Source organism: Spermophilus citellus, assembly GCF_964194105.1.
Source record: "Spermophilus citellus genome assembly, chromosome: 3".
Taxonomy (NCBI): domain Eukaryota; kingdom Metazoa; phylum Chordata; class Mammalia; order Rodentia; family Sciuridae; genus Spermophilus; species Spermophilus citellus.
The window spans coordinates 213,433,966-213,451,681 of record NC_138184.1 but is presented as its reverse complement, the minus strand read 5'-3'; the positions used below and the strand labels follow the sequence as shown (position 1 = coordinate 213,451,681).

Below are 17,716 nucleotides of genomic sequence, written 5' to 3'. Positions count from 1 at the left end.
TGGAATTAAGACCTGTCACTTTGTCTCTTTTCCAGACAAGAGATGAGAATAAGCAGGATTGAGCTCCTTTAGGTAGTTTTAGGTCTACAGGAAAGAGGATATTTCTCTAATTTGCATTCTTTACCAAATGGAGCCATTTCTCCCCCACAATGGATTCTGTTGTCTTATCAGCACTTCCAAAATTTTTATCTTCTCTCTGATCTTTTGGCCCCAAAGGAAATCTCAGTAGGAGCTCCAGTCAACAATCCCTGGGCCCAGTTCCCATCTCCCAAGCCAACCCCAGAATCCATGACTCCCAGCCAAACCACTTAATCCCTCCCCCCACTCCTCACTGATTACAGAGAATTTTTGTAACTTTCGTGCAAAAGCTTGAAGAGCTTGTTCTCAACTCAAGGGCTCTAAAATAGAGCAAGATTTGTCAGGTTCCTGAAACAGCAGCCAGACCCAGGGCAGGTCAGACTTGATTCCTGATGGATTAGGACAGTGTGAAAATTGAGAAATGCACTACCAACTTGGATTTTCTCTACAACGGCCTGCAGCCTGGTGATGTTATCATTACCAAGATCTTGGGCAATGACCTCCCACAAGAGTAAGCCATAGCCTTCCTCCACACACTCATCAGTGCCTCTGGGACAGTCAGCATTACTAGAGGCCAAGGTTAAGGAGGAGTGGGATTTGATACTTATTTACCCTGTGCACCCTGTGGTGGCACAGTGAGTGAGATGGAGGAAAGGCTGATAAATGTCCCCACCTCCCCTTCCAGCTAGATGGCCCCTCTGTGGGAGGTGGGGTCATTCTGAAAGCAATGAGCACCATCTTTGGTCGTCACACTAGGAATATGCTACTGGGGGGTACTGGGTAGAAACCAGAGATGCTGTTCAACATCTTATGTTGCACAGGACACAAAGAATATCCAGTCCCAAAGGTCGTTACAGCCAATGTTGAGAAAGGTTGAGTTAGGAGTTCTCCATTCTCCCTGGTCCAAAATGAGAATCTGTTCTCCATTCTCCCTGGCCCACCCTGCCCTCCCTGACTGCAACCTTCAGCTCCTTAGCAACTCTTCAAAGAGCCCCTGAGGGAGGAGTTCACCCGCTCCATACTAGTACACCACCAGAGAACCTGAGATCAAACAGGGAAAATAGCCAACCAGCTCTTGCCTAACAATTTATTGGATTAAAATTTGCCTCTGAGATGGGTGTGGTGGTGCCTGCTTGTGGTCCCCACTACTCAGAAGCTGAGGTGAAAGGATGTCTTGAGGACAGGAGCTTGAGATCAGCCGGGGCAGCATACCAAGACCTATCCATTAAAAGGAAAAAAAAAAAAAAAGTTTACTACTGAATTGACTTGTTTTGGCAAATAGACCGAAGTAGGGGAATTTAAGTTTATTTATTCATTTTTAAAGCCATGAAGCTTTTTAGTAATTTTTTTTAAAATTTTACATGTTATGCCAACATATAAATCAAATAAAAGCAGGGCCACTGTGGTTGGGTGAGGCTGGAGAAGGGGTCTGGATTCAAGTCCTTGCTGGTCCCCTGGGATGTTTCTGAGACACACTCAGGTTTCCAGGGCTACACGAGCACAGTACAGAAGCCAGCTCTTGGGTGACTTCTAAATCTCACCTCTTCCTGGTCTGCTTTTCTTCAGTCAGACACAGTCTGAGTGCCCCCACCCCGATCCCCAATCTCTTCCACCTGTGAACTCAGGATGCTGACCTCGGAACTCACATGGGAACATATATGGACCCCATCTTCAACTCCCCCAACAAGCTCCAGTATCTGACTAATTGACCCCAGGAGGTTAGGTCCCAGCCCAAGTAAAGTCATCAAACTCTACCTTGACACTTGGGTCTGGATGTCCACCCTAATATCAACCCCTGCCCTCTGCGGCTTCATGAACCAGAAGAGCTGGGTGAGATCTCGACAGTCCTGTGGCTGTTGTGCTTATCACATCTGAGGCATGGGTCCCCCCAAGAAGCAGCCTTTACTTCACCCATAAAGAATGGGTCTCATCACAAATCTACCACACCCACTGCTAAGTCCACCTCTGCATCTCCCAGAGCTGAATCCTCGTGCCCACGGGGGAGTCCAGGTGCCTACTACCTTAGCCCTGGTCTCATTCAGATGCTTGATGGCAGTGACTGTCCCTGTGACTAACCACCTCTTCTTCCCCTTCCAGGAGGCTGCGTGTGCTTATGTTTTGATCGTGACCGCTGTGTACTGGGTGTCCGAGGCAGTGCCTCTTGGAGCTGCAGCCCTAGTGCCTGCCTTCCTCTACCCATTCTTTGGAGTTCTCCGATCCAGCGAGGTTAGACCACTTGTGATCCAGCCCTCGGCTTGGGTCCTACCGGGCTGGTGTGGGAGGGATCCAGGGAAAATGAGATTAATAGAGCACTTGAGAAGGGGCTTTCTCACCCCCTGGGACCACCCTGAACACTGCCTTTGCACCTGCAATTCCAGACCCGGAATTCCCCACCTTCCAGCCCATCCTTGTCTTTCAAACTGGCTCAAAACGTGCCTCTTTCAGGAAGTATACCTTGATTAGACACATCCAGTTGCATCTTCAATTTGAAACCTCCTAGGAACTATATGATGGAGACCTGTGAATCATCTGTGGCTCATCTTTTCCAGCCTCTTGCTGTCCATTTTTAGTAGCCGCACACAAAGCAGGAATCAGCCCCTCCCCCACCTGTTGTATAGTTCATTCAGAAAGCTGAGCCCATAGAAAGTAGGTGTTTGATCAGTGTTTGTTGACAGAGAGGCTTACCATGATTCCCTGGGTCCCAACTATGCTCTTATCTACCCCACCCCCAAAAAGAAAAAAAAAATTCTGTTCCTTCTTCCCCAACTCCAGATTACCATGTGGATTTTCTTTACCCACTCTCTGCCTAGAGTCTGCCCCTCTGTTCACTTCCTGTGGCATTCTCAAAAGTTCAAGCAGAAGTGATCAACATTAAGCTCAGGTTGTAGCCAAATGTCAGGGCAAATGTTTATACCTAGCACAAACAAGGAAGAAGGGAACCAGCCAGAAGAGGAGCAAAACAGATGCTGGCCCTCAGTCATAAACATCTGGTTCCACTTGGGCTGTCTCATTAGGGCCCCTGGTCTCGTCTTAGCGTTCCTGATGAAGAGGTGGGAATGAGGCCAGTCAGAAGCAGAGAAGGGAGAGGAGAGGGAGCGAAGGTTGGAATTGCTAAGAGAATTCTAGAAGTGCTGCATTCATTATGGCCCTCCCAGGGCCTCTACGAGGTAGATGTAATATTTCCAATCTACATGTGAGGGAAGAGGTTCAGGGAGCTGAGAAACTTACCTCAAATCACAAAGTAGGAAGTAGCAGAATTGGATTCAAACCTACACCTATTAGATTCCAGAGTTCACTGTATCGTAAGAAAGACATTCCATAAAGCACTGTGGGACTCCGTGGTGTTATCAGTCCATGGAATCACTACCTAGAACCGTGGGCCTCTCAGTCTCTGTGGTTTGAGGGAGGATGTCTGAACCCTGGCTAACAGAACTTTCTCAAAAGTCCCAAAGGTAGAATTAGGGGAGTGCAAATGAACGCTTTGCATTTCTACTAGGTGAACTCAAGTGACCAGTTTCTGTTTGCTTTGACCTTGGGTTTCTTTTTTTCCTTTTTGGTTTTTGGTGGCATTGAATAAACAGAGCATCAGGCTCTCTAAAAAGAATAGGATCCCCGAACTCTCAGCAGTTCCTTTGTCTCTGGAGTGTACAACCTAACATCCTGGGGACCCATCTAAAGCTAGTCCGTGACCACCATCACCAGTGACTCCAATTTTTTTTTCTTATCTAGAATAAAGAATAGGGAAGATGGGTTTTTGTGCATGCCTAAAGGAAAAATTGACCTTAACCATGACTTTTCTTAAGAGAAGTGTACAAACTTGTGCTGCAGGTTTCCCTTTAAACGGAAACCAAAACCTCAGTGGGGTAAGGGGAGAAAGAAGAGGGTAGAGGGCTAAAAATGAAGTTTAGAAAGAGCGGAATCCCAAGTAACATTCTAATGGAATGACTGTTCATTAAGAGAATTAATCTTTGTCTTTCTCTTCAGGCAGCCTCAAAGCCAAGGGTTGGCCTTGGCCTTAAAGTAGATGATGTCTTTGTTTCTCTAAGGGCTGCCCACAGTAGGAATCCCCTCCAGCAGCCCCGTCAGCCTACAGCAACGTGATGTTGCTGGGCAACAGCTATCCAAGGGTCACCCCTCTACAAAGTCAGAGGGCCAAAGGACAGAGTCCTGGGGGCAGCAGTTGGCAGGGTTAACAGGACTCTGCAGAGAAAAGAAAGAGCGTCTTGAGGGATTAGGTGTTGCTATGCTGAGTGCTGGAGGAGTGAGAGGGCCTGTTTCATCATTTGAGATTTAAAAAATCCTAATCCATCTATTTGATATGAATGGCTTTGGCTAGCAATGATATTCAGCAGTTGGGCTACAGGGAGCAGCTTAGTCCAAATATAGTCTGTTTAACTGACCTTCTTAGCTCAAATTAATGGGGAATGCCAGGAAGTTAGAGTATTGCATGGGCCAGTTAACTGCAGACAGAAAATACCTGCTCTGCCACCAAGGCTCCTGGGGAAACGCTGTGAGTCCCCTCATCATCTGTGTGTCACTCCCTGAGTCCAGCTCATGCTTGACCACCCCCTGCCATGACTTGGGCCATGTATCCACTTTGGCAAGTTTTCTCCAGTTCCTTCAGTTTTAAAAATCCTACTCAGTTACTCTCTTCGGTAAAGACTTTCCAAAGACCTCAGTATCAATCTCTTCCTTTTGAGCCTTTTGATGTTTTTAACTTTTAGATGGTCCATATCAGACACTCAGACATAAACTTTTGATAGACATGGGCTCTCTCCACCAAGATTCACCACCTCCCACACACCCCCAGGATTTATAATGTCTGACAGCCCGTCCACAGCCCAGGGCCAACCCGCATGGCCCTGCGCTCAGGTTCTTGAGCACAGCATTTGTTGATTGTGTGTAACTAGTGTCATCTCTACATGAATCCATGGGAACAGGATCAGTATGGCTCTGGGACTGTGGCTTTTGTCCCTCGTGTTATTCACTCAACATTCTGAAAAGTGTTTCCTGAGTTCTGTATCTGCCATGTGTGAAGTGGGATGGGATGGTACCCAAGAATGACAAAAAAGAAGAAAAACATAATTTCTGCACTTTCCAAGCTCATTTCTGGCCCTTCTGATGTTCCCACCCTCTGAAGCTAGACATGGGCTATAGGGTTCTTCAGAGAGACAGAACCAACAGGGAAGTAGGATAAATACAGATGTAGATAGTGCTAGAGATTGATCCATCAGGAGGAATTGGCTTGCTCAGTTGTGGAGGCTGAGAGATCCATGACCAGCCACCTGCAAGCTGGACACCCAGGGGAACCCATGGTATCAGTGTGGGACTGAAGGCCTGAGACCCTGGGGAGCTGATGGCGTAAATCCCAGCCCAAGAGCAGATGAGACGAGATGTCCCAGCTCAAGCAGTGAAGCTGGGAAAAGGGGACAAATCCTCCTCCCCCACCTCAGTGGACTGGATGATGCCGTCCACATTGAGGACAGACATTTCAGTCTCACCCAGAAGCACCCCTACAGTTACACCCAGAAACCACCTTTCACGTGGGCACCCCCTAGCCCATCCAAGTTGGCACGTAACTTTAACCATCACCAGTTCATAAAATTGTTACCTTTTATGGTATTAGCTTGTCAGCCAGCAGGAATTAAGAGTCATTTGCAAAGCTTAAAGTGCCTTCTTTCAATAGAAGGTGCTGGGAGGAGATTTGAAATGAAGAAAATAAAAAGGCTCCTGACTTTCAGAAGTTTCTATTCGAGTAGAGAAAAAAGCATCGAAAACGTGGGAAATGCAGAAGGCTCTGCAGTAGTTAAACGCTCAAGTGCCCATACTTTGAATTGGCCACTTCTTGAGTGAAATCTTTATAAAGGGTTTTATAATTTCTTTTAAAAGGAAGTAGTTAAATATAAATTACCTTTTTCCTTGGAGCCTTGAAGATTTCTTGGAGGGGGTGGCCACAGATCCTCACTCAAAGGAGGCAGTGTGGGCTAGAAGGTAGCAGAGCTGAGGAGCCTGAGTGCTGAACAGCTGACCTAGAGAATCTTGAGTGACATGTTGGCATCCGCTGCAGAGAGAGCTCAGAGGAAATTTGACTTGGCACATTAGAGGATTGACAGGTGGCTAAGCAGGATGGGGGTGGCTGAGGTATGGTGACAGAGTCGACGTTGCCTGGATGATACAATGGGCTGAAACTGACAAAATGAAGTTTAATAAGGATACGTGTTAGCAGCCGATGTGAAAAGGTCCTTGGCTTTTAGCTGAGTACAGGTTTACTCTGAGTCATCTATCAGTACGATGTCACTGCCAAAACTTTGAGCAGTTACCATATGCCAGCCCCTATGGGTTGTCATTTACATGCACAATATCATTTAATCTTCTATGAAGGAGTTATTATTTTTATCTTTATTTTACGGAGGAGGAGACTGAAGTTCAGAGAGGTCAAGTATCTTACCGAGGCTACACAGCTACTAAATTCAAGATTGTTTGACTCCCAAACTTGCAATCTTAACCCCTGGGCAATAAATACCCAAATCTCCTGTTGAATTAACAAATGATGTGACCAGATCATCAAATTCTGGACAAAGAGCTCATCTAGAGGTGGTTGGCCAGGAGGTAAAAAAAAAATCTGGAATCTGAGTCCCTGAGGAATGAAGAGAAGATTTAGGGGGACATGATTTGTGGCTTCTATGGCTCATCCCTGGGCTCAAAGTCAAAGTGCCTCATACAGACTGCTCTCCATTCTGGATAAGGGAAAACTCTGGAATGGGTTAATTACCGTGTTCCATCTCATGTTCCTGACCCTGGAAGTTGGAGCCAAATGACCACACCAGGCACACTGCAGACAGACTTTGAGCCCTGGCAGATAGGTTGAACTCTGTGTCTCTTTGACTTTAGAATTCTGTGATCTTTTTGTGGGCATCTGGCACTACTTCCCTCTGCTGCTACACAGAGCTTGGTCCTGGATTTTAGGTTTGTTTGTTTGGTTTTTTGTTTGACTCCTTTGTGACTCTCATTATTATCGTTATATCTGCCTCAAAAGTCCTTTAAATGTGTTGCTCCCAATGTTGAAAACCTGGGCACAACACCCATGTCCATATAGTTAGCTAATATTTACAATCTATAGGAGAAGAGTGCATAGGTGGGCACCCTAGGGCTCGGGTGGGGGTAGGGGCCAGAAGTAGGCAGGGGCTCAGGACCGCCGTCCAGGAAATCAGGGTCGGAAACTCCTTGTGCTGTCTCTCTCTAGCCCCTTCTCAACACTCTCTCCCTCTCTCTCTCTCTCTCTCTCACTCTCGGTCCACCAGCCACATCAGTGGCCCTGCACTGCAAGCCTCTGGGTTAGCTTCTAATTCCTGCCAGGAAAAGAGAGGAACAGAGGCAGCTCCCACTGGAATAGCAAACCATCTCTGCAGCAAGTGACATTTGAGTCTGATGTCATGAATCTGTGTCCCTGTTGGCCCCTGATCTTCCTGACCCACTAGCTGCCCACCCATTGCCTAGTCTGTGGTTTTCTCTATTTGTTTAAACTTGGAGGCTTTTCCTACTCCACTCTTGACCCTGCCTTTCTGGCCTCTGCTCCCCATGAAGGCTAATCCTCCTCTTGCATGCAGGCCCTTTGGATATGTAGGCTATGCATGAGGCCGACACCTGCCTGAGCCCAGCCTGCCCATCATCCTCTGCCATCTGCACACAGCCCTGGGCTGAGCTGCATGCCTGGGGCCTTAAGTAGGAACCTACCATCCTTGGCACCTTTGAGACCAAGTCCATGCTTCCATGGGAGAAACAACTTCCTCAGACTAGACCGGACCTTCACCCCTGGGCTCAGAGCCCAGCTCCTGCCTCAGCCTCCCCACATCTGGGCACATCTGGGCAGTTCACACAGTCCCAAAGCAGAAACTGGGGCAGAGTAGCAAGTGTGAACCAGTGTCTCCAGCCATGCTGGGGCTAAGTGGCTTCAGAATCAGATGGGCACCCATCTGGATCTCTCTGCTTTCGATTCTTGAAAGCAGGGTTTGCGAAGAATGTTTGTTGCAAAGCAACACCTTTTCTTTAAACCAAATCTTAGGAAACTCAATATATAAAACAGATGGAATAAAAATTTTACTCAATTTGGGAATGGGGGCCTAGAGAGCCAGCTACTTGGACCTTTCCCTCTTACTCTTTCTTCTCCACAGCAGCCCCTGAAGTTTCCTGAGGCAGTGGGTGTGGCTTGAAAACCTCCTTCTTGGCAATGCAAGAGAGGGGATGGAAAGGGTGTCTCAGCCCAGGCTGGCACTTCCCCAGCAGAAGTGGCCTGCCTGCCTGTCCCCAGGGAAAGGCAGAGAGACAGAGAAGGCTGGCTTCGGGGCATTGCTTGGGCACTAACTGGAGTGCAGCAATAGGGGCCCCTGGCCTCAACAGGGCTAAGAGGGAGCTGGCCCAGGCTTTCATTATTGCTGCTCACTCCTGAGATCTAGAGGGTTCCATCACACAATTGTTCAGATGAACCAAAACTATGTGTGTTGCCTCACCACGAGGCTCCTGAGGGCTAGACACTCACCTTTTGAAGAAGGTGCCCACAATTCACTGGATTTCTTTTCTTTTCTGTTTTTATTTTGTTTTTGTTCTAACCAGAGATTGAACCCAGAGGTGCTTAATCACTGAGCCACATCCCCAGCCCTTTTGTTTTTTTATTTTTATTTTGGGTCTCACTAAGTTGCTTAGGGACTCACTGAGTTGATGAGGCTGGCCTTGAACTTGCCCAGCCTCTCAAGCCACTGTGTGTGGGCAATTCACTGCATTTCTGAGGCAACCCACCCAGTGCCACCAAACACCCGTGTCAGGAGAGTGGATACAGTCACATACACAACCTGCTGCTCTCTGGCTCCGGGTAGGGGGAGGGATTCCCACCTCCACCGTGAGTAAGTATGGTGGAAATGCAGGAAGGGTCAGGATCCAAGTTCGCAGCAAGATAGAACTGAGTTCAAATCTAGCATTGTCCCCCACCAGTCTTGAGCAAGTTCTGCAGCTCGACTGACTGCTGTTCACTCATCTGAAAAACGAGAGTAATAGAAATTCCTACCCTCTGGGGATTTATGGCAATTTCAGACTATTATGAGTACGAAAGTGCCAACTGGGAAGAACTGGTCTGTCTCTGTCACACCTCTGTGGGACAGTCCCAAGAAGGATGATCAGACAATCAGTGAACAAGACAGTGAGCTGAGGTAAACATCCAGATTTCCATTATCAAACTTTTAGGAATAGAACCACAAATTCCTGTTTTATTTTCATTTTGGGGGATATCAGGGATTGAACCCAGAGGTGCTGAACCAGTGAGCCACATCCCCAGTCCTTTTTATTTTTTCTTTTGAAACAGGGTCTACTGAGTTGCTTAGGGCCTCACTAAGTTGTGGAGACTGACTTTGAACTGGTGATCCTCCTGCCTCAGCCTCCTAAACTACTGGGATTACAGGCATCTGCCACTATGCCCAACCTGCCTCCCATTTCCAAAACTCTTTTGAAAGATAAAAAACATAATATCTGTAGTCCCCCCTTTTCCATGGGGAGGGATGTTTCAGGATGGAGACTTGAAACCACTGGTAGTACAGAACCCTATATATATAGTTTCTTCTTATGTGCTCTGCAGTATCTTCACATCCACATTTTATGTCATGATGCCTCCTTCACATCTCTACTCTGTGCTTTGGAGCCATTATGAAGTAAAATAAGGGTTATATGAACCCAAGCACTATGATACCATGACAGTGAATCTGATAACTGTGATGACTACTAAATGATAATGGGAGGGTAGTGTATATACAGTGGATATGCTGGGTGAGGGGATGATTCATCTATGTCCCCAGCAGATTGAGATTTCATTGCGCTACGGAGAATAACGTTCAATTTAAAACTTGTGAATTATTTGTTTCTGGAATTTTTCATTTAATATTTTCTGTCCAGAATTGGCCTTGGGTAACTACAACCACAGAAAACAAAACTGTAGATGAAAGGAGATTTCTGTATCTAGAGAGAAATAAAGAATACTGTGCCCAAAGTAGTTCATCACTAACTGATGTCATTTGCAGTTCCTTAACACGGGACCAGATAGTTAGCAGACCACGTTTGGCAGCTTTCTGTCCTTTCTTACCTGTGATTATAGGCTGAGTCAGAAAGTTCTTTCAAAGCTGTCACTCTTTGCTTAAGAAAATTTGGAGAAATCTTTGTCTCTTAGGTCTGCTGTTCCCTCTGACATCATGTCCTTCTCGTTCCCTTCCTTTGCTCACGCGCTGGAGCTGATTCCTAACCCCACCCTCAGCCTCCAGCTTTGATCTCTTTTTACTCCCTTAATGGTAACATTTATCAAGCACTTCAGATGCACCAAGCACTGTTCTAAGAACCCGCGGGCACTTTCTTACTTAAGGCCCACATCATGACAGATCCAGTGAACTGTGTAGCATTGCCATTGGCACTTACAAGGTTGCAATGACAGGGTCCAGAGGTTCATTAGCTTGTCCAGTGGCCCACAACTCACCGGTGGGTCGCCATCCTCCTGCCCCAGGGCTGGAGCTCCTCATTGCTGTACTCTGCACACCTTTCCAAGGTGGCCTCCGTGAACCCATCTTTTATAAAACACAGCCCAGCTACACCTGTGCTCTCCAAGTTCAATGACGTGGCACATTGAGAAAACCACAGAGAAGAAAGGTGGAAAAAGCAACCAAGGTGCAAACCCTAATGTCACGAAACCCTGCACTTGACTCCCGGGAGGAGCACCCCTTTAGAACCCAACTTCTCTTCACAAACAACTCAAGCATCCTCTGTTATCTGGCTTCTGAGTCACAGAACATCAATCATAGGATATTACAAGTGGGGAAAGGGCTGCTAATCGCAAGGATCCTGGCAACAGCTGTAGCAGCCTAAGTAGAGGACCCAGAAAAGCAAACAATACACATGTGGGGCTTGGCACAGCAGCAGCCTGGACGGGTAGCTCGGCGAAAGCACAGCAGAGTGGAGTTGCTGGCTGAGGGTGCCATCTCAGAGGGCTGGCAAGAGGCTGGAGAATGCCCGGGCTCTGTTAATAAAGGCAGGAAGGAGGCAGAACATTTCAGAAAATGATAAAGATAATCCTCAGCAATCCTGGGACTCTGGTGTTCCCCAGGGGTTCTAAATAAGCAAGGTTTTATTGTGAGAGAAAAATCAATGGGCTAGAAAACTAACAAACAACACCACTGAGCGGGATTTTAATTTATAAAAGTGAAAAGGCAGCCCTGTGGCTTTGCTCTGAGCCCACTGTGTGCTAATGGCCTCAGACCAAATCAGCCTTTGTGTGAAGCATTTAATAACAGGAAGAGTCTCTAGAAATCCTGGCTGTCTACATGGCAGGCCATGTTAGCTGGGTCTCTTAATGTTTGTGACAACCTTACAAAGTAGGGCCTCCCATAACCTTTTTCTTTTTTAATAAGAAAATTGAAGCCCAGAGAGGTTGAATAACATGCCTAGGCTTACACAGCCAAGACTCGGCTGGCTCTGCAGTCCTTGCTTTTCCCACTGGACTATGCTAACTTTATAATCACAAACTGCAGCCTGAGTGCCAGGCTGCATCTCCCAAGCACATGGTAACACCAGAGAGCAAGAAGGGCATATGAGTAGACTCTCACCCACCAAACGCCCAAAGAGAAAACAGCACAGAGCCAATATCTCATTGAAATTGGGCCTTATTTAGCCCAGCCCTGGGCATTTAGGGCCAGCCTCAGGACAGCAATTACGGAAGATAAGAAATAGGTGTCAATGCAGTCTGTTGACCAAGGAAATTCTGGTCCCAACCAGTTTCCAGATTGTCTAGGTGGCTTTGGATTCAGACAGACCTGGATTGATATCCTACTTCCACCCCTGCACTGTGACCTTGGAAATGTTCCTTCACCTCTCTGAGCTTCCTTATCTGTAAGTCAGACACCAGCCTCAAAGGGCTGTGGTAGATCTCAAAGGAGAAAGTGAATGCAAACTGCAGGGTGCCTGGCACCCAGATCTCCACCTGTCGGTGCCTTCCTTTCCCTTTGAGCAGAATCCACAGGAAATAGCCACACCTGCTGTTAGGTACTGAGCCTCCTAAAAGGCCATCACAGATAAACTGGTGTCCTGGAATGAATGATATGTGCCAAGGAGGGAGGAAACTAAATTTTGTCATCAGTCCCCTAAGAAAGTAATTCTGGTCTCATTGACTTCAATAGCTTCACAGCAGACACACATCACGATGGAGGAGCCATCTCCAAGAACTACATTGTCTGGCTCCTGCTGTGGGTTCCCTCCTCTGCAGACAGACAGTAAAGCCCTCTTGGCGCAGAGATGCCTCCTGCAAGCCTGAGAGGGAAACCTGGCAAGGAGAGGGTCCTGGGCTCCCAGCCACCACGGCGGCATCCCAGCAGCTCCCACGTCCAGCTAGGGGGCAGCATCTCCCTCATGACTCTGCCCCTCGCCCAGAGCCCTGGACCCGAGTCACAGGGCGACCCTCTGCCCTTGGGGAGCCTCAGCGACCATAGTCAGCTGAGGAATAAGCCTGGAGACAAGATCTAGGTTAGCCAGATGCAGAGAACTCCTCTCCCAGGACATGGTCGCAAAGAGGACAGATGTTCCCATTGCACAGATCTCATCAACCAAACGCAATGAAATTTCCATGGGGCAAAAGAGAGAGGGAGAAATGGAGCAGCCTGACTTTATTATGGCTTTGATGTTATCAAAGTGTTACGTGCACGAAGCCTAAAAACTGAATAATAAAGTCTCTGCCCTTCCCCCTCTTGATCCCCCTTCAAGCCCCACTCTGCCCTCAGACTAAGGATCTTTCAACTTTGTTACCTGCTTCTCTGTCATTAAGCTCCATATTCCTATATGATATTGTTGCACTAGTTCTTGAATCGTCGTTTATAGACATTTTCAGTTGACTTCCTGTGAGGACAGATGACGATTTGGTTCTTTTACATCCTCTGCTGCCTCTCCTCCACCCCCCAATATAGTTATATCAGTTTTTGTAAATTCAATCATTAAAATGTAATACTGGTATGATTATGCAAATATTGGTCACATATTTTACTATGTTTAGTTTCCTTCTTTTGTTCCATTTTTATCTTTCCTGCAATTAATTTTTTGTTTTCTCCCTTTAAGAGGAATTTTAAATTAGAAGTTTAATTTTTCTATATATTTTTCTTTCAATGTCTGTCATGTTTCTTCCAGCTAGGAGCAATTCTCGCGTACGTGAAATATTTACTGAGTATCTACTTTGGGATATAAAGTGTTAAGAGATAAAGAAAAGGCCCCACAGTGGTTGCTCAAGCCTGTAATCCCAGTGGCTCCAGAGGCTGAGGCAGGAGGATCATGAGTACAAAGCCAGCCTCAGCAAAGGGTCTCAGCAACTCAGAGAGACCCTGTCTCTAAATAAAATACAAAATAGGGCTGGGATGTGGCCCAGTGCCCCTGGATTTAATCTCCAGTACCAGAGAGAGAGAGAGAGAGAGAGAGAGAGAGAGAGAGAGAGAGAGAGAGAGAAAGGGATAAAGAAAGGTCCTTAGGCATTAGCAGTGCAAAACTGAGTTGAAAAGTAAGAAATTTTTTTAAAAAAAGTGACCAAACAACAGAACAAGTACAAAACAACAATTCAAATGTTGCCCCAAGTGCCCCATGGAGTGTGGAACTAAGTGTCCATAGGGAGCTGTTAGATTTGCCTCTCCCTCCCCAAGGTGCCCTTTCCTAGGTGCATAAGGCAAGCTTAGTTCCATCTCTCAGGTCTCAGCAAAACACTGGACAGAGAGTGTCCTTGTGCTCCCTTTTAGAAGCAAGATTCTGGCAACTACATATAATCCAGTGTTTCTTTTCTTCCCTTTTTATCATCTATAATTTTCTTCCTTATTTGGCAATGCTTTCTCTTATTCATTAAAATGTATATACAAAAAATTAAGGCAAATTATAAAAACACCTTCAATAACTCCTAGTGGGCATGGTGGTGCATGCCTCTAATCCCAACAACTTGGGAGGCTGAGGCAGGAGAATCACAAGTTCTAAGCCTGCCTTGGCAACTCAGCAAGACCCTGTCTCAAAATAAGAAATAAAAAGGGCTGGAGGGGTTGGGGTTGTGGCTCAGTAGTAGAGCGCTTGCCTTGCATGTGTGAGGCACTGGGTTCAATTCTCAGCACCACATACAAATAAATAAATAAAATTTAAAAGTTCATCAAAACTAGTAAAAATATATATAAAAAAGAGGGTGCTGGAGATGTAGCTCAGTGGTCAAGTACTTGCCCAGCATGCCCAAAGCCCTGAGGACAATCCCCAGTACTGAAGGGCAGGCGGGAGTCTATCCAGGAGAAACGATCACGTTTACAGAAGGATATTTTATGCAGAAGATCGTTCTTTTTTAAAAATATTTTGAATTCTAATTAGTTATACATGACAGTAGAGTGCACTATGGCACATCATACATAAATGGAGTATAATTTCTCATTCTTGTGGTTGTACATGATGTAAAATCCCACTGATTGTGTAGTCATATTTGTACATAGGGTAATAATGTCAGAAGATCATTCTTTGCTTCATTGTAGCACAAATGAAGAGAAATCTAAATAGTCAACAAAAGGAGAATGACCAAATAAATTCCGTGGTAAATTATGTTGCCATTAAAACGAACTTTCCCAATAAATTTAAATATTATAAGAAAATGATCAGGAAAAAATAAAGATCGGGGTATAATATTAAATGGGAAAAAAGGCAATGTGTATACCTCTCATAATGTGAGAATCCATTTATGCATCTACATAGCCATAGGGAAAAAAATTGAGGGGAAAATACTAAGTTATTAACAAAAGTAGAATAATTTTTCTATATTTTGAGGTTTTCCATACTGAGCATGTATTCTTTTTCCTATAAATAAGAAAATAATTTTCTGAATATTTTTAAAAACATTAAACATGAGATTTGGATATAAACCTAAGTTTATTTTAATAATTTTAAAGAGTGATATAAAATTATACATGTGTTTATTCTTTAAAATCATATTCACATCAAATTTAAATACAAATATTATGTTTTAAAAAGTTGGAAAGCTGGGTGTGGTGGCACATGCCTGTAATCCCAGCAGCTCAGGAGAATGAGGCAGTAAGCCTCAGCAAAGTGAGGCGCTAAGCAACTCAGTGAGACCCTGTCTCTAAATAATTCAAAATAGGGCTGGGGATGTGGCTCTGTGGCCAAGTGCCCGTGAGGTCAATATCTACCCATGGGTTTATCGGATGGGTTAAATGAAATCATCTTTGTAAAGTGCTCACACAGAGCCCGCCTGGTAGGCGCTGGGCAGATACTGTTCTAAAGTAATCAGCTATCTCAGCTGGTGGTGTAACTCAGTGGTAGAGCACTTGCCCAACTTGCACAAGGCCCTGGGTTCAACCCCCAGCACCACAAGAAAAGCTTTTTGATGACGCTCCCCTCCCTGCTGGCTCTTTGCCAGCCTCTGCCTATGAAGGACTTGGGGCACTACCCGTTCTCCCCGCTGGCCAGGCCTTGGGTCTGGGAGAGTAGCTGACCTGCCTGGGTCTCCCCACAGGTGGCAGCCGAGTATTTCAAGAACACCACTCTGCTGCTGGTGGGTGTCATCTGCGTGGCGGCCGCCGTGGAGAAGTGGAACCTGCACAAGAGAATCGCCCTGCGCATGGTCTTGATGGCCGGAGCCAAGCCGGGCATGTGAGTCGCACTCGGGACAGCCAGTACATCCAGCCTGTCAGGTCACAGTGGGACATTCGCGGTAGCTTGTTGTTCTATTCATGGGGATAGGGTAATACTAGAGTTGTGGGGCTCCCATCCTCTACCAATGAGAGTTCCTGTGGCCGTGGAATATAGATTTGAATCAGTGACTCTGGTGTCACCGTCAGCAGAACCCAGAGAACTTACCTGGTAACCTAGACTGCAAAGGCAGCGGGTTAAAACATACAAGGGGCTCATTAGGTAACACAGGGGCCAACCTTTCTCGCGTCTGTCAGGGAGCAGGCTGGAGGAGGAAGTGGGCGTCCTCTCTGTCATTTAAGGAACTGTGGATGTTTTCTCCCATCCGCCCACCAGTTTTTGTTATGGCTTCAGAGCAGACGCGTTAGACCTGTTGCATTGACGAAGCTCTCAGCTGCTTCCTCTTTCCACTGTGTCAAGAGGGCCACGTGGGAGAGTCTGGCCCCTGGGGGCATGCATGGGAATGTCGTGGTTGATGTTTTGGGGAAGCCTCCCTCCTGCTGCCCTGGGCACCTTCCTGTGTCAGCCCTTCTTGCTTCTTCTGGTTTACAACTATTACACGTCATGGAAGGTGTACTGACTCTTGGGAGTGGGCATAGAAATAGATCATTTATAGTATTACTTTTCAAAATCAGTCCCTTAGTCACATAGGCTTTGCCTACGCATGTGCTCCTGTCTCCTAGATCATCAACTGGGGCTGCTAACTGCCCCTCCCCAGCTATCTTGTCCCTACATTCCATCTCCTAGGCCCATGGCACTGTTCTCCCACATCATGGTGGGACTCTGTGGCTTTGGGAAACCTCTGTGTACCGTCTTCAAGAATTTTTGTCCACTTGTGTTTCCTCTCTTCCCTCATACCACATCACCTAGCACATTCCCACCCTGCTCAGTCTCCACCCAGTTGCCAAGGCATGTGCAGGCCAGAAAAACTCACGTTGCTGTCAGCCTAAACAGAGCACCCCCAGGACAGGCCCCTGCTTCGTCACAATCACATGACAAGTGTACTGTCCCGAAATTGTGTGAAATCGATGGTTCCACCTAAAATCGCAAACACAGGTGATATTGGGGGTGGCTTATCTTATGGAAACATGTCTATGCAGGCACATTGCACAGTGTTTCAAAGTCAAAGAGAAAGCATTTGAAGGTTATCTTCGTTAGTGTTTTCCTCCCAGTGTTGACTGTTTTAGATACCAGATGAAAGAGTTCACACAGTGGTATGGAACACTGCTGTGACTTTGGGGCCACACTTTTAGCATGTTGACAGTGGGATGTGTAGTGGGCAGACTGTGAGCCCCTAACATTAGTCTCTATTTAGTAACAACTATGGTGACTTGGCTGCAAAGTAGGAAATACAATGGTACTCAGAATTGTTGGCTACAAGGGCAGAAGATTTCCCTTGCCAGGTACACATTTGTAATCCCAGCAACTCAGGAGGCTGAGGAGGAGAATTCTAAATTCAAGGGCAACCTTGGCAAGTTATTGAGACCCTGTATATATAAAGAGCTGGGGGTGCAGCTCAATGGTAAAGCACCCCTGGGCTCAATCCCCAGCACCACCAGAAACAGAACAGGAATTCCCTTATACACAGGAAACACACTGCTAAGCTCCACATAATATCCACACGGAGAGAAGAGCAAACAGTAGGTCCACACCCTGTGACCTTCTACCAGAGCTATTCTTTGCTTAAGTAAGGGCTTTTTCCTGGCTAAGGTCACTAGCCCATGAAGTGTGATTCATTCATGTGACAAATAATGAAATTAAGGCTCATTCAGTGCCAAGCACTAGGAGTACAAAGCTGAATGGCCCGGTGGGTAAAAGCCGGCTACAGATTCTAAACCAACCAGGTAGGGAGGAGGCCCAGGAGGGTTCTGCGGGATCTGCCGTTGGCCCAGGAGATGGGCACTCTGCTAAC

General features: G+C 46.4%; 1 protein-coding gene and 1 long non-coding RNA gene across 2 annotated transcripts in view; one reads left to right on the top strand and one right to left on the bottom strand.

The window, feature by feature from the left end:
- The window catches only part of SLC13A4 (solute carrier family 13 member 4), a 43,749-nt gene that overhangs the window by 3,021 nt on the left and 23,012 nt on the right, over positions 1–17,716 (top strand). The window contains exons 2-3 of the mRNA XM_081287947.1: positions 2,176–2,304; positions 15,629–15,765. Of these exons, the coding sequence (XP_081144073.1) occupies positions 2,176–2,304; positions 15,629–15,765 (266 nt within the window). The remainder of the gene's footprint in view (positions 1–2,175; positions 2,305–15,628; positions 15,766–17,716) is intronic.
- LOC308645651 lies at positions 1,162–17,674 on the bottom strand. The gene is made up of 3 exons (XR_014021257.1): positions 16,739–17,674; positions 5,990–6,266; positions 1,162–1,296 (listed from the first exon to the last, which is right to left on the bottom strand). It is a non-coding gene; the product is annotated as an uncharacterized lncRNA (long non-coding RNA).